This window comes from Seriola dumerili, unplaced genomic scaffold, assembly GCF_002260705.1.
Source record: "Seriola dumerili isolate Sdu_G_001 unplaced genomic scaffold, Sdu_1.0 BDQW01000190.1, whole genome shotgun sequence".
In the NCBI taxonomy this organism is placed as follows: Eukaryota; Metazoa; Chordata; class Actinopteri; order Carangiformes; family Carangidae; genus Seriola; species Seriola dumerili.
In genome coordinates this window covers 434,456-451,230 of record NW_019174445.1, presented here as the reverse complement: position 1 = coordinate 451,230, position 16,775 = coordinate 434,456, and the positions used below count along the sequence as shown (strand labels likewise).

The 16,775-nt window shown below is 44.8% G+C and overlaps 1 protein-coding gene across 2 annotated transcripts in view; it reads right to left on the bottom strand.

The window, feature by feature from the left end:
• Positions 1–8,330: 8,330 nt before the first annotated feature.
• The window catches only part of mtor (mechanistic target of rapamycin kinase), an 85,170-nt gene continuing 76,725 nt past the window's right edge, over positions 8,331–16,775 (bottom strand). For both annotated transcript variants that reach the window (XM_022753140.1, XM_022753142.1), the window contains 13 exons: positions 16,233–16,407; positions 14,722–14,857; positions 14,096–14,243; positions 12,238–12,360; positions 11,568–11,650; positions 11,389–11,461; positions 11,225–11,299; positions 10,566–10,701; positions 9,885–9,950; positions 9,705–9,785; positions 9,357–9,437; positions 8,957–9,062; positions 8,331–8,803 (listed from right to left, as the gene is read on the bottom strand). In XM_022753140.1, coding sequence (XP_022608861.1) covers positions 8,788–8,803; positions 8,957–9,062; positions 9,357–9,437; positions 9,705–9,785; positions 9,885–9,950; positions 10,566–10,701; positions 11,225–11,299; positions 11,389–11,461; positions 11,568–11,650; positions 12,238–12,360; positions 14,096–14,243; positions 14,722–14,857; positions 16,233–16,407 — 1,299 coding nt within the window. In that variant the 3' untranslated portion in view covers positions 8,331–8,787. The remainder of the gene's footprint in view (positions 8,804–8,956; positions 9,063–9,356; positions 9,438–9,704; positions 9,786–9,884; positions 9,951–10,565; positions 10,702–11,224; positions 11,300–11,388; positions 11,462–11,567; positions 11,651–12,237; positions 12,361–14,095; positions 14,244–14,721; positions 14,858–16,232; positions 16,408–16,775) is intronic.

The following is a 16,775-nucleotide window of genomic DNA, read 5'->3' as shown; positions in this document are numbered from 1 at the left end:
CAGGGAGACAAGAGGATGGCCCGCCCAGACAGCTGGAGGACAGTCCCACGTCAACAAGTTACTTAGGCTGAATGATTGGGTACATGGCTGTGAAGGGCCCGGGGGCCATTCAACAGTCAGACGAGGAGGCTTGCTTCTGAGATCACCGGCATCCAATCAGTTGTTAAGGTGACAACAACGTGCAGCGTTTAAATACTGCACAGTGCAGCAGCTGCCGTTCCACGCTCCAAGGCCACTCCATCAGCTACGCCTCAGCACAGCGAGCGGCCTCCACCCGGCCAATCCTGTGACGCGATACATACAGTAGAGCGTGCAGATTGTTTTCAAGAAGCTTAGCCGCTGTTTGTGACCACACATGGACCAGACACGTGATCTGAGAAGCGCACGCTGATATTGTTGGCGCCGCTCGGAGACAGTTACCCTCCTGAGATTTTCACACGTCCTCAGAAGATGGCGTGATCACAAAAGCGTGCACTGCACAGTGTGAGAGGAATTACAGTGACAGGTCAGAGGACAGACAAGACAACAGGAAGGACACAACAACACAAATAACAGCTCAACGGTGCGAGCAGAAGGATGTCTGTAAATAATAAACCTGTCACAGCTTCAGCAGAGAGGAGGGGCACCGGCAGCAGAAGCTAAAGAGGAGAAGAAGAAGAAGAAGAAGAAGAGGCGACGGTGGTTTCATCATGAACAGAGTACTGATCTGGAGTTCAGGGCTTTTTATTTATTTATTTTTTTTAACATCAGCTTCTAAAACGTTTTAATTTCAGCTGAAATAATGTGATGAATGTATTCGCCTGCAGAGGACGAGTACATTTACACCGAGAGTTCAACTGTGCTGAATTTGTGCCATTGACCAGCTGCAGACTGTTCTCACAGTGCTGACTCTCTCTCTCTCTCTCTCTCTCTCTCTGGTGTTATAAGAAAATCACATCAGCAGCATTTTCACCTGCTCTACCTGCTTTTATTTTCAATTTGTTCATAAAATACTTTTTTAAAAAAGTGTCAGAAACAATCAAGATGTGACAAAGTGCAGTGGAAACAGACTCGATGAATAAATCATGACTTAAACTGAAGCTTCTGCTCCGGTGAAGAGACGAAGACCAGCAGGTGAAAACATCAGATGTTTTCCAGCGATGAGGCGTCAAACACAAATGGCAGGTTTCCGTCCTCGTCACTGCGCTGATGCTTTAATGGCACCTGCAGAAACCAGAGCCACAAACTGTTTAACTCAATGTGTCAAACTCATAAACACTGGAGTCACAGTCGTAGATGGAGACGAGGATTGATGTGCATTTCTTTTTTGAAGAAGAACATGAAGTACTCTACAGTTCGCATTAATAATTATATATATATATATTATAATATTAATCTGCAGCCTTTAATGAATGTTGCTGATTCAAATAATAAGAGTTTAGACATTTTAGACGGCAGAGATCAACGAAACTGAACTTTTTTTTTTCACATTAAAGTTGAAAAACGTGTTGGCAGGAGTGGATACAGAGGAAACCAACTCACCGTGACAAGTACCAGCACTGCTGCACTGCCAAATCTTCATAGCAGCTGTTTTTCTGTTCTCACAAATGACTTATCATTTAAGTATCGTTAAAAAACATTTCATCTTCTAATATAAAACGCTGCAGCGGATGTGAGTTTGTCTTAAAACTGGGAGGAAGCCAGAGCAGAGCTTGTATCTCACTCCTCAACACCACTGAGGTGTCTGTGAACAAGGGCTTCAGTCTCAGCTCAAACCGGTGCTGCTCAGTGGAAGGAAAGACAAAAAAAAGCCTTAGTCTCATGAAACTTTTCTTTTTAAATGAGGGAATTTAAAAATAGTAAAAAAAAAGAATAAAAAGTTTTGGGGTCCCCCCCCAACCATCAAATCCCATTTTGTGGTGCAGCAAGGTGGCAGCTGTGTGACAGAGGTGTAATGGTGTGGACTGAGCTTTCTTGGCACAGATGACGGCCATTAATAGCATCATCGGGAAGCCACAGTGTTCCTGGGCCTCGCTGCTGATCAGGTGCAACCACTTCTGCCCACACGTCTTAAATGGATGTTTCCTAGCGGAATAAATAAAGTCAGGAAGCATCTCTCACGTCGGGACGATTCCAGGAGGAAGACAGTGACGCACCTGCAGCATCTCCTCACATCAACATGATGGAGGATCTTTTGTGCTGAAGTGATGAGAAAATTCTGCAGCAGTGACATTTTTTTTTTAAGATCTCCAGGGCTTCATGTCAAACTGAAAAGTTTTTTTTTTTTTTTTTTCTAAATCTGTGAGACGTTTTTCAAGGTCTTATCTTTTGCAAGAGACCGTCTCAGTTTGAATTGCAGCTCATGTACAGTGGCTGAGTCTCTGCTTGATGATTCTGTTCACTGTACCTGAAAATTAAGAAAAATAAGAAGATTGGAGCCTTCGTGCACACACACGTGCACACACACGTGCACACACACACACACACACACACACCAGGAACATGATTAAGAACATTGAAATTAAAGTCAAAAATCAGTGTGAACATGCACTTCTGTGGCTGAAATATCGTCATGGAGCTTTCTGATCTGATGTGAGTCGTCTGCAGACTTTTTACTCTGTGTGAAAATGTGTTTGTAAAATGCCATCTGTCTCCAGTCTCCCTCTGCAATCCAATAAAGCTGAAACACAATAGATAAACGTCAAATAGAATAACGTCAGTCTCCGCGAACGCTCGCCGCAGCTGCATCTACTGTGAAGCACCGAGACAAACCAACGTTTTAACAATCTTTATTTATCCAGGGGGGGATTTTGCTGAGCGTGCAGCATCTCTGAACACATTTATAAAGTCCCATACACTCACACCTGGGAGCTGCCACACACACACACACACACACACACACACACACACACAGAGTGCAGACAGCCAAACAGCTCAGCTGAAGCAAATACAATGTTAAGGTCACTTTTGGTCAGACAGTCCAATAACTGCATCAAGGTTGGAATAATATGATCAGCCTCACAGTGCTGTTGTCTGACTGCCAGGCAGCAGCACAGCCTCCTGTTTGTGCCTCTGCTCTGCACTGTGTTACTACACTGTGGAATACATGGATGACTCAACAGGCCGGGCTCACGGCTAATGGAGACCTTTACCTCCCCCTGACCTGAATCACATCACTGGGGGGTGTCGCCACCGTGTGGTGTAGAAATAGCACTCTTGGAGGTGGGCGATAGATGAAGGAGGTGGGGGTCGGGGGGGTGGGGTGGTGGTGGTGGTGGGGGGGTGTTGGTCCGTCACCAAAGTGCCATCAAAACACCAGAATCAAAGCAGAGGTCATTTACCTGTCGTTACTTTCTCCTGGATTTGTCTTCCACAGCATCACGGCGACCTGATCTGATCCTCTGGCTGCTCCTGCTGTTGTAGCAATGTTCCTGCATCATCCCCATCAGATCAGAGCGGTGAAGCAGGTGAGTAAAATGCCACCAGAACCCGAGGGAATAACAGCCACAACTAGAAAAAAAAAATACGCCAGGAATTTTCAACCAGCTTCTCTCAAAAGTGCAACAGCATTTGTTTGTTTTTATAAACCGTTATATTCCTGTTATTTCTTTTAACACGGGTCGTGGATGCAACTATAAACTAGAATTCCTCCGCCTCGCCTTCCCGAGTTACAGCACTGAACAACGGCCAGAAAGTGTTTTTGCAGAACATTATGATGTCACAGTGAAGTTGACCTTCCTTGAGTCAAAGTGAATGTTTGTGCCGATTTTGAAGAAGTTCGAGCGAGGCGTTACGGAGATATCACGGTTTATCAAATGTTTCATGAAGGAAACAAATTCAACATATTTAAAAACACACGATACTTTTTGTCGAGAAACACCGAACTTAAACACGTGGTAAGAGAAAACTCCGCGGCGGACCTTTAAAGGTTTCACTGAAAGACGCATTTTGTGTGTTTGCTGGTTTGACGTTTGACTCATCACGGCTGAGTCACCTCGCCTCGGCTCCACCGCGGCCTCCAACCCCCGCACTTAAAATATTCCATTTGTTTTCTACAGCGGACGCTTGTAAAAGTGCGTGTGGGTGTTGGAGCACCACCAGGTAAGTGTTTTGTTTTCCCCACTGTCAACGCACAGCACTTAAAAGATATGTTTGGAATCATTTGAGATTTTTATTATTATTTAAACTTCCAACAAAAAAAGGATCAAACCGACAAATTTGACTTAATAAAAAAAAAAAGTATTTTCAGTTTATCACCGAGCAGCAGCTTCATGCTACTGAACTATTGAGACTTAAAACAACACTGGGCCAAACATATGGAGTCATTGTAGTTTCATTCTCCTCAGTACTGCTGAGCATCGCGGTCCTCCCTCGGAGCATTTTAGAAACAATCACTATGAGAACGAATCAAAAAGCGCGGAGCTCCAGGCCGCACAGCTGAACAATGGCCGACACAGCTCCGTGAGGCCGAGGGGATTCTGCTGGTGTTTCTCTGCGGGTTCGTCTCAGCGAGCAGCCTCCTCTCACGCTCTGTCGTTTGATTTTTTTTTTTTTTTGTAATTATGAATATATAGATAATAAGCACTTTGAAAGAAATGTAACACACTATCCACTCCTGGTCTCTGGTGTGTTACGTTCAGGTGTAATCGGCAAACTTAAAAACTCTGTACTCACCAGTCAGATCGGCCTCGCGTCTTTCCCGTCTTGTATGTTTTTGCTGGAGAGCATCGTCAACACAAACATGAACAGACTGCGTGCCATTTCCTGATGTCACTGGGTATTAAACTCGTCATTTTTCAAACAGTTAACTACTTCACGCCGCCATTTGGAGCCGGCGTCTCACAAACTCCCCGGTGAGGTTTGAACTGGCCCAGTTTCCCACCATCTTGTCCCTCCTCGGCCTGCGTCTGCTCAGTTACAGTAAGACATGATGTAGAATAAGTGTGAATAAGCTGGAGATTTCCGTCACCACATTAACTTGAATCATCCCGTTACCCGGGAACATTTAATAGGCAGGGTAAACAAGGCTGAAGCTGGCGGGGAGAACATGTTTGAAGTGTCCTTAGAGAGCAGCCCATCTCAGGCGGGCTAAACTGCTGTCAAGTTCATCGATACTTGCTTTACACCACAGTGCACAAAGACAGCCCGAGTCCCGGCTGCAGGCTCCCGCTTTAAACAACTCCAGAGCCTGCTATCGAACTCCTCTGGTCGGCCATCAATATCGCCTCTGCCTCTCTCTCTCCTGCTCGTCACAGTAGTTAGCCATGCCAGAGAGAGAGAGAGAGAGTTGGAGGGGGGGCTGTGTTAGTGTGAGAGACAAAGTGTTCTCATAACCACGGGGAGGCAGAGGAGTTTGTTGTTTTCCCGCTGAATCCAGCTAGCACTCCGCACATGTGCTTCACTTCCTGCTGGACTCTCTTTTTTTTCCTGACTGAACTTAACTTCTGCAAGTTTCTCCTCCTTCACACCAGATCCACACACTCTTACAAGGAGCCATACATTTTTCATGACACCTTAATTAGACCCACAGTGCGCCGCCGTGGAGCTGAAGCTCCGTCCCACATCACCTGTGATCCCCGAAGAGAAAATGAATTGTGTCCCTCATTCATTTCACCGTTCGCACTAAAATCCCTCCATTGCTCTGAATCTCCTAAAAACTAAACATCAATCTACTCAGTGTCTTCTCATTGCATCTGCAGAACTCAAAGTCTGAACATCTTTCTAATGATAATGATAATTTCAGACTGAAATCAGTAAATTTGTGTGACCGACTAACAGAGATTAATAGTCCTGAAGCCACGTGCGTGCTAGCCGAACCAGGGCGGCTCTGTCGTGGAATAAAATCATGTTGTGACCTGCACTTTTAGTAATTCACCGTATTACAAATTGTAATAGAGTTCTGGTTTTCACTTCAGTTCTACTGCAAACCGTCGATCAACGGCTCGGCCTGAGAAGAAACTGCTCCACAAGAGATGAACATGGTTTGCAGTGAAGGATGAGATAGGAGTGGATGGTACATTACTGTATATTCTGTCACACACACACACACACACACACACACACACACACACACACACACACACACACTGCTTTCGTTGCTGGTAAAACAGTTGGTTGCTCCCCTCGGCGATGGGCGGGAGTTGCTGCATGAAGTGATTGAGAACAAATATCTCGGGGTCTTGTTCTTGATCGAGGGTAAAATGGAGCGTGAGATGGACGGGGGGGGTTTGGTGCGGCATCAGCAGCAATGCAGCCGCTGTACCGGACTGATGTGTGCTGAGTGTGGCGAGTCTGAAGGTGAAGCTCTCAATTTACCAGTGGGTCTACGCTCCAACACTCAGCTACGGTCTCGAGCTTTTGAGCAGTTGCAAATCGCGGATACGAACAGCTGAGACGAGTCTCCTCCACAGAGAGAGGGGTGAGGAGCTCAGACATCCAGAGTGGAGCCACTGCTCCTTCGTGTCAGACGGGTTTTCCGGTCACTTCGAACTGGTAGAAGACGCCGGGACAGGAAGTACACGTGTGAACTGGCTTGGGAACACCTCAGGGTTCCCTCAGGACGAGCTGGAAGAAGCTGCTGGGGAGGGAGGCGTCTGTACTGCCTCTGCAACCAGGGTGGTAGAAAATGAAGTGATGGACTCTCTAGTGTGATCGACTTCTGAAAAGTCAGGATATCTCTTTTTTAATCCCAACATTATGGAAGTGCAAGTAGTAATCTTGCAGAATTGTTGGGAAGGAAACAAACTCAAGACCTCGGCGGTTGAGAAGGTGCGGAGGCCGACTCTCTCTCACGGTGGATGTACAGCAAACTGGTGGACTCGCAATGTTCTTTATCCATCAGCAACATCTGACTGTCGAGAAATTAAAAAGGTAATTGGATTCTTTTAGTAGAAAACTTGAATCCTCTCCATCCTGAGAGGGTGCTTCGGTTTGTGCGACGACACTCCAGACGCGGCGATGTTGGGAGAGGGCACTTATGAAATCTCCAGGGGTCATGAGAAGCTAAAGAGGGTGCAAGGAAGTGGAATAACATCCAGAGGGGAGCTCTTGTGGAGGAATACAAGCTCAAGGAATGGAGAGAACACGAACGGGCAAAGGAGACATCCTGGGGGAGCGTGCACACTCCTGGATGTGTTGCTGTTTTCCCGTCTCGGTTCGAGGTGCCAGGCCCTGGATGGCTTCACGTGACAACCGTTAATGGCTGATGGAGCGCTGGCCCGCTGCATCCACAGCCTCCGCCACCAAGCCCTTCACCTTCCCTCATTTGGGGACATCGCCTCCCAATGAGTATCATTTGTCACCACCGACTTGCTCCATGCACACGCTCGTGCTGTTTTTCTGTGGCTCCAGCCCATTTCCGCAGTCGGTAAACAGCTAAATCCCTCTCCCAATCAATGCAGCCTATTTAACTTGAGCTATTGACTCGCCGGGGCCCTCAACAGACCTGAGAGGCTGAAAAAATACAAATTAGACAGGTGAGAAAGAACAACAGAAACGGTGACGGAGACTATGAAAAGTCACATTTTCAATAATGAGCTTTTGGCGGCAGGCGGGGAAGAAAGTGACAGAGGGGGGAGGGGGGGAGAGCGTGGAGGAATCGATCGATATGAACAGATAATCACCAGGCCTCTGTCCCAATGTGTAAGGAGTGTGACATTGCAGAGGTGGGCACGGCAGGGAAGAGATCAATGGGCTGCTTTTTGTTGATCCGTAATCCTTAACTATCTATAAGTAATTAACCTTCAGAGGAGAATGCAGGGAAGAAATAAATGGAGAAATAAGAGGAGGAATACCAATGAGCTCCAGTAAAAACAGAAGCTACTTTGCATTGACCAGATAACAGCACAGGAAACCAAATTAACGGGGGTCTCTCCACTGCTGCCTCTGCAATTTGCTTCATCTGATTTGTTTTTTTTATTTGTCAGGGAGATTTCGCTGTAAATGACTCCCGGTCTCCCCCGTGGTCTCAACATGAAAAAATAAATATGGCGTAACTGCGGATGGAAGAAGAATTCTCATCTCACGTGACAAAGCAAATGTTCAAAAAAATTCCTGCTGTTTTGTTCTGGTTTTATCTCCTGACCGGGCCGAGTGCGTCCTCTCCCAAAGTGGCTGCTGGGAGGACGAATCTTAGGAGTCGGAGTGCCCTCTGTGGGTGTTAGAGGAAAAACAAGGGGAGAGGTGCACCTTGCCTTTTAAACAGCAAACCTGCCTCATACCAAATATATATATATATATATTAATTTTTTATATTCTACTTTTGCTCCTTTCCATTTCGAACCACGAGCTCTGCCAAATAAACAACCTCTCCTGTCGGATGAACACAGCACAGTCACAGCAGTATCTGTACAGGGTTTATTGGCACACAAATGCCCATACAGTTTATTATGATTATCTCAAATCAAAAAGTGTTTGTTGTGTCTTCCACTGAAGAATGTTCCAGTTAGTAAAAGGCATACCATGTTCTTGAAACGTGTCACATTAATTCATAATGATACAACGGACTGGTGGGGTTTCTAAGTGGCGTACAGGGTGCGCAGTAAGAAAACGTCATAACTTATTATTACAATATGGCCGCTGTCGAAAGCTTGTAGCAAGTGATTATGGTGTTAAAAGCGATGGAAAGAGTCATTTGAAGTGTGATCATCAGATTAAAAACACAGCTCTTAAGGTTCTTTCTCATTAACTTAAAACATTTCACTGGAAAAATCGTACAATTCTACAACAGCAAAATAAAAAGAACAAAAAAAAAAAAAAAAAAAGTTGAGTGCTTCTTCTTGGTTAACCTTGGCTGCTGAAGATAGCTCCTCACCAAAATGGACACCTGAAGATAAAAAAATAAAAAATAAAAGTAGATTACTCGTCAAAGCTGTTTCACATCAATATGACTCAAGTCAGATTAAACAGTTTATAAGTGGATTCCTGCTGCATTATACTACTGAGCTAACTACATTCTGAAGTGTGAAGGAGTACCGACCATCCGATGTAGCACTGGCACAGGTTTTCGTGTGATGTGGCTTGCTTGATGAGGAGGTCTACTTGTACCGGCACATCCAGTGTCTCATCGTGAGAGAAGTCTCGACCTGAAGGGGGGGACGACAAACTCTCGTCACAAACGCAAGTACGACCCGAGTTCCTTCAGGTTTGAATCGGGTGTTTGAGGACTGGTAATAATACTTTTTCTTTCCTTGTAAAGAATTTCAGCTCTGTTTACACGGTTTTAATTTGACTTGAGGACAATGCTAAAATAAAATACTTGTTATTTCCTGCAGGAACTTCATTGGAAAAATAAAAATAACTGTATATAAGCTGCTATTTGTGTCAAGTCTTTTTTTTTTTTTTTTTTTTTTACATGTGGTTTGTGCTGCAAAACTCACCTGTGAGTTTGTCTCTCACTCGGTTGATAATCTGAATGGCTTTCTTGTTGAGTGCTTCAGGTTGCACCAAGCCGTCTCCAACTGACAAAAACAAATATGCCGACATCAATAACGACTAACAACTTACACAAAAGAAAGTTGGAGTGCTCTCTCTCTCTCTCTCTCCATTAAGACTGGAGGAAATCAAAGTGGACTTGAGTGCTGCCGTACAACAGCACAGCAGCTGCTCCAATCATTCACGACGGCAAGAGAGCTCGGTATTGTTGTGGTGAAGCAACCAGAGGAAAACCTAAAGGGCTGGACAACAACAAATAACCCACGCAAAGACAGACTGAACGGGTAACTCACTGAAGGAGTGAATGGATTCAGGCACTGTGGTCCCTGGTTTCTTGTGTGTGCTCTCTCCAAGATCTATGCCCTCGAGAGCCTCTGCAGAGGACAGCACACAGTCACAGGGTTAAACACTTTCTTACATTAAAACGTGCAGAAAAACAGGAAGCAGTTCAGGGCCACGCTTCACAGACTCACCCACTGACTGTCCAGCAGTGTACGAGTCGGTCCTGGTGCGGGAACGCTTGTTGCCTTTGGTGTTTGCTGGGGCGAAAACAGGGAAGGTGTGAGTTGTTGTTTTTTGTTTTGTTTTGTTTTGTTTAAATCCTTGAAAACACAGATTCTTGTATAATTATTCAAAGAACATTTTAATGATCAAAAAAAAAAACACCTGCTAACTCGTCCTAAATAAAAAACAGAAAATAACAACCTTCATTCATAATGAAACCGATCTATTTCACTGTTGTGGATTAAATGTCTCCCTCAAGGCGACCATGAAAGTGTTTGTTGAGAGAGAGAGAGACTTCATTCACTTTGCTCACTTTAAATTTAACTAACGACCTTTAGATGTTTGCACCACTTCTTTAACCATTAGATCAGTTTCTCTCCCGAATACGAGCAAAAACAGATTTCCATTTTACCACTGGGACAAGATTTTAGTTTTCCAGCCTGATGTGATTAAATTTCATGCCCAACGCTCTTCACCAACTCAACTGCGCTAACCTTGACGAAGCCATGACTAATTTACAAACCTTGACTTATTCTACTGGACTGAACTCATTCACATTCGGTTCCCTGTAATTGTCACTCGTGCTGTCGTGCTTATTTTGGAGTCTGCGGCGTGTAATTTGCCTGTTTAACGTTTCCCTTCTCCCTTACTGTCCATGAGCCTCCAGTTGAGCAGCGGGTCGTAGACGAAGGCCTCCAGCACGGCCATGACGCTGTCCCGGTGCTCCCTCAGCACCTCCATCACCGTGTGGCAGGTGATGCGGTAGTTACCGTCTAAGCCCGTCACCTGGCGAACAGTCGGAGCAAAAACACTCACTGATGGAAACAAAGCTTTCGCAGCATCACAGGACGAGAATTTAGATATAGTTTCTGGAGGAATCAATCAATCTGGTCGGTGAGGGCAGAATCCAATCCAGTATTTAGAGGTTTGGTTGAGGAGCTCCTGCATAAAATATCGAGTTTTATTTCTTAATGCTTTCATGTTTAATTCCTTTTTCTTCTTAGCTCATTAAATAAACGCCAAAGTGAGTCCAAAGTTCTGATAAAGCACTGCACACTTGGGGAAGATTAATTATTATTTTTGACTGATATAAAGAGGAAAAAGGGAGAAGCAGCTTAGACAGAGTTCACTTTAAGTCCAGTAGAGAAGTTTTTCGTAGCGTCAGTTTGGAGGACTTTAGAAACACTTGGATAAAAAAAAATGAGAGATTATTAAAAAGATTTTCCTGCTACATAGATTTAGACACGCAGTAATACAGACTTTATTTAGCGTTTCTCATAAGGGCATGAGACCGTGCAGAGTTGCCTACCTCCATGGCGTTGGTCAACATCCTCGTCAGTCGGAACGGGATCTTCTCAGGGAACTTCTCTCTGGTCATGGCCACCTGTTGAGGGTCATAATGAAACTTAAGTCTCAGGTGAACGATACAAGAATAATCTGCGGATAATGTGTCGAAAGAAAATCTCCTCTCACCTCAAAACAGTCTCCAAAGTCAATGTGGAGGATCTTGCCGCTTAACCGGTCTAACATCAGGTTGGACGGATGCCTGATCAAACGGAAACAACCTCTTTATTAATGTCTCATGTTAATCGTCATTATTCCAACAAATCTGTTTTGAAATAATGCGTCAAACTTTTGGCCGAGAAGCTCACCTGTCACCCAGTCCCAGGATGTAGCCCACCATTGACATCACAGCCAGGGAGCGGGTGTAATTGGTCCTCCTGTCGAACCACACCTGGAGAAGGAATAACATCTGGATTACGGGGGAGTGGGGGAGGAGTTCTTCTGGTTTTCCCGACATTAGAGCAGAGCAGTGTGGAAAACGGCACAAGAGAAAAAATCTCTGGCAGGCTGCTTGACACATCTTTCCAGACACCTGAACATGCAGAACATCAGGAACACGAGGTACTAATGTTCCTAAAAATGGATTCAATTTGAAGGTCTGTTTGTGAAGTCCTGCAAAGTCAGTGGTTTGAAAGTAGGACACAGACACAGAAACCTGCTTCTTCAGGGATTACAATAGTTTTATTTCACTACCACTTTATTTCTCTCGGTATTTAGAAATGTGAGAGACTGGACTGAGACTCTCTCCCTCTCTCTCTGCTAGGTTTCATACCCTTTCCAAAATGGCTGCCAAAGCATGAGTGAGCCGGCCTCTTGAAAAATGTTCAGTTACAGATCTGTACGTTATCTTCTGTATAACTGAGCACTCTTGACATTTTCCCCCAGAGCCACTGAAAAATGAGGGCGGACGCTGAGGAGATCAAGTGCGCTCGATCATCCTCCCCTGTGCCGGCAGAGTGAAGAGGCAGAGCGTCTCACCTCGGAGGAGGGGCTCTTGAGCCACAAAAGCTTGGCCAGGTCGTCTCCGGCCGTGTTGTTGACGGCGTGCTCGAACACCTCGACCTTCTCCATCAGTGTCAGGTGGTCGTAGTCCGGGGCCATCTGAAACACACGGGCAAATTCAAAGCCTCTTTAAACTCGTTCAAACTCAGTCAACGGAGAACGAACGAACGAATTCTGAATTTCATTTACGGTGCGCAGCATTTAGACCGGTGGAACGCCACGTGATATTACTGACAAAACTCACAGTTGAAGACTCCACCATGGTGACTGATGGTGTGAGAATGTCATCACTTAACTTCACAGCAGCGTCTGATGTAATTTCAGTTACCAGGAGCGCTGCTGTGTAACACACACCCAGAGGCAAACATCATTGTTCACCCACGTCTGTTTATTTTGTTGGCTGCTGAATTCCTGCTGCATTTTCCCTCTGATTAACTATATATCACAGCTACCGCATGACGTGCTTTGAAGGTTAATATATTATTTAACGAATACCGGATCAATTGATGTTGATGGGCTATTTATACTGTATGTTTACCGTCTGTGTTTCAGTGAATAAACTGCGAAATCGAGCAGGAAATATATTTGTCCAAAAACATTCCACGTTAATGTAACAACCACCTGAAGATTGTGTTAATACTGAAATATAAGCACGTCTCAGGTTAAGGAAAATTAGGAAGTGGGTGTAAACAGTTCCCATTGGAGTGAAGCTGTTAGCTGTTTTGAATGAAAACGCTTTAGTTGCTGAGTTTGAATGTTAACGACCGTGTTTGCCCTGCAGCTGTGTATTTGACAGCATTTACCTTTAATTATTATTATTTAAGTATCTATCTATCTATGTAATTAACGGTGAAGTTTTGGATTCAGAAAGAAATACCTTCACACACTCTTAAAGACCTCGATCTGTCACTGTCTCACTCTCCCGTCTCCCTCATCCTTTATCTGAAACTGATTAACAGCCTGAATGACTGACTGACTGAATGGTCAACTTAATATCTTGCCATTTCGGAGGCTTAAACTGAGCGTAACACATCGTTAATAACTCAAACATCGTTAACGTTTTCATTCATAAACAGAAGAACATTTGTACACAGGGAAATTATAAGTGTTTTCAAGTGCCGGCTGACGCCTGTTCATTCATCCTGTGATTAAAGGACAACTGACAGACGGCTTTGTGAGTCTTCACAGTCTGACAATCTTGTTCTTTTTCATCCTGTTGACCAGGTCCTACTTTGGACCAATCAGACTCTGCCCTGCTCCTGTGGCCCTGATGTTTCTTTGGTCGGCCGGGTCTTTATCTGCTCTACGGGCACTTTCACTTTCTGTGGCGACGTTTCAGGGAGGAAGAATATTTATGTACCATGTGCGTTCTTCCTTTGCCAAATTGGGCATTTCTGAGGCAGGAAGATGTAGTTAATTTGTGCCAATTAGAGACCAGTGAATGTGTTTTCATTAAAGACTGATTGGTATTCATCAATATAATCACTGAAAACAGATGCTTCCTCAGCTTTGACGACTCTATTCGTTGTTTAGTATCGACGTTTTTTAAATGAAAATTACAAATATTTCACGAATGAGACCGACTGTTGGCACTAAACAGTAAATGACATGTGAGCACATACGCTCATTTACTCATACGTCCGTATTGAATGAGATATCACGATTAAAATCGATCCTGGGAATGTGACTGTTCCTAACGTCCTAAATGAAACAATCTGATTGAAACACAGAAAACTCTCGAACAACGTAAACAAACAGGAAAAACACACTCGGATTGATTCCAGTTATGAAAATAAAGGAGGTGGAAACCGTCTGGATCTCAGCGGCTCCTCACCCTCAGCATGATGCGATGTTCGATGTTGAGCAAAATCTTTTTCTTCTCTCTGTAGTCTCTGATGAGGGCATGCAGGGTGTCACAGTGGGGTACCCAGCCAATCAGGCCCGAGTTAGTGGACAGGGGGATCACCGCATAGCGCTGAATGCTGTTGAATACAACACACAGCCAAGACACACACACACACACAATTCATTAACAAGGTTTCAATAATCTAGTTATTCAGCTTCATGTCCACAGCTGTGAGTATGTGAGTGTCTCTGCGGAAGACGTGTGAAATGTACTGTGCCTCAGAGTCTGTGTGTGTGTGTGTGTGTGTGTGATGTTTATATCCCAGTGGGGACTTTAACTTGAATGCACACCAACCCATGGGGACTCATGTTACCATGGGGACAAGAACGGAGGTCCCCATGGAAAGAGACTGTTCTTCTTAGGATTAAGACTTAGACTGAGGTTTTAGGGTCAGGGTTAGGGGGTAGGCGTATATTTGTGATGGGTAAGGGTGAACGGCGAGGGAATGCATTATGTCTCTGAGTGTCCCCACGGGGAGAGTGGAACAAATCCGTGTGTGTGTGTGTGTGTGTGTGTGTGTGTGTGTGTGTGTGTGAACATGACTGTGGGTCTACCTGAGGTTCTTGCGCAAGGACGCGGGGTCGTTGGCCAGCAGAGTGTTGACTAAACCGAACAGCTGCATGACTCTCTCGTCCTGCCTCAGGTCCTCGTGGCCCTTCAGCAGGAACATGAACTCGTGGCCATTGCTGCCTGCAGAGGGCGCCACAAACACAGCATTGATACACTACACACAAGGCATCATGAAAGAATCATTATAAGGTTGGATTTGGAAGCACGGGGGCCATTTTTCTCTGCTCTGCAGCATCACCTTCCCATGAAGCAACGTCTGCTGGGTTTAAACAGACAATAAAGGATTTCATGTGAACCGCATCATTCCTCAGGTCCTTGCTCCTTTAATCCCTCTCTTCTCTTCACGCTTTGACTCGGAGTGGTTCTCAAAAATGACAGACAGACTTGTGATTTGTGAAGGAACGAAGTCGAAGCGCTTTGTGAAGTTCATGTCGAGCTCCATCTGACGATTGCGACGTCGAAGTCATTTTCTCGATCGACTAACATGAATCGGAGCGGACTGGAAAATATGTGTCTACGTACTTGATGAACTGTGACATCATCTCAATCCTTTTATTTCAGCAGAATCAAGTTTTCGGCACGACGGAGAGGAAAATGTAATGTAACACTGTAATTGTCATGATACCTTTAAAGGAGTGAACTCATACTTCCAGTGGAACGGGTAAAGCGAGGTCCCTGTTCTCTCCCCGGCCTGCTCCTAATGACAATCCCAGTAAGCTATGTGTCGAGTGTCGCTGGGGGGACAGAGCGCCGACAGTAAATCCAAGTGGCCCGTAGCGGGGTGACAGGTCTTAATCTCGAGTCTTGCTCTGGAGGTTAGTTGATTTATCAGCTATCATCTTTTACAGAGTATGTTGTGTAACACTTATGGGATACATCATCAGGACGAGGTATCGCACCGTCCAGTGGAAAAAAAGTGCGAGGTAGGGTGAACCACTTGTGATTGATAATCCGAGGAACCTGGCTTCAAGACAAGGGGACTTTATGGTGCTGAGCCAATTCTGAAGCGCTTCGCGATCGTATTTCATATCGCACAGCGTGAAGATGAGGTGTCAGGATTATTTATTTCTGTATTCAAATTAATGTCGATGAACAATGTTGGGAGGCAAATCGATCTGCGCCTGCACGACTTCTCCTGGGACAGAACATGAAAAAAAAAAAAAAGAAGAAGAAGACTTCTTTGGCACAAAGCTGTTGGTTAGGTTTCAGTTTGGTATTAAATTCATCACTGGTCTGATCTTTCTTCTGTTTGGTAAAGACGATTCTCACTCTCTGTATTATCCGCACACAGAACTTTGCCATGGCCGATGAATTCAAAATAAACCGTGGCCTCGGAGCTGTTTGTTATTTGGTAAAGATTTTATTAATATTGAATTTTCCCTAACGTGATGGCCCACGCCTGCTGAAAGCGTATGACTAGGAATATTTGTTAATCTATTTTCCTAATATAATGGGTTTCGAAGCCAAGGCCTGTGCAATTTTCTCCTAATCTTACCCATGATGGTGAGTTTGCGTGGGCGCTGCTTGGAGGTGATGACCTGCAGGGAGGGGGCGATGGACTGGATGCGGATGATAGGCTGGTTGGGGTCATAAGTGCCCGGTACAGCCAGCTCCAGGTCCCGGCACATCAGCAGCTTTGGAGACACATATTGTAGCTCCAGGGAGGTCAGCTGCGTGAAAAAGTTGATGAGGTGGGGATGTAGCACAGGAAGAGACAATTAGTTTTTAGTCTACTGCGTTAAAAAAAAAAAAAAAACTCCAGTGACTAAACAGCTCCTGCCAACAGTGCCTACAGCAATATGCAGAGTGTAACAGACACTGGCTCATGTGCAAGTTCAGGTCTTATCTGGAAAGAATTGTAAATACACAACCTTTAATAAATCTCACTGGAAACATTTCACTTTCCGCGTGTGCATCAATAAATGCCTCCTCTGCTTGTCTGCAATTAACGATCAGTGATTCGACCTGTGTAAAATCGGACTCTGGTAGACTATTTAAAGGTTTTATGGTGAAATTATAAAAGCTTCAGCCCTTCTCT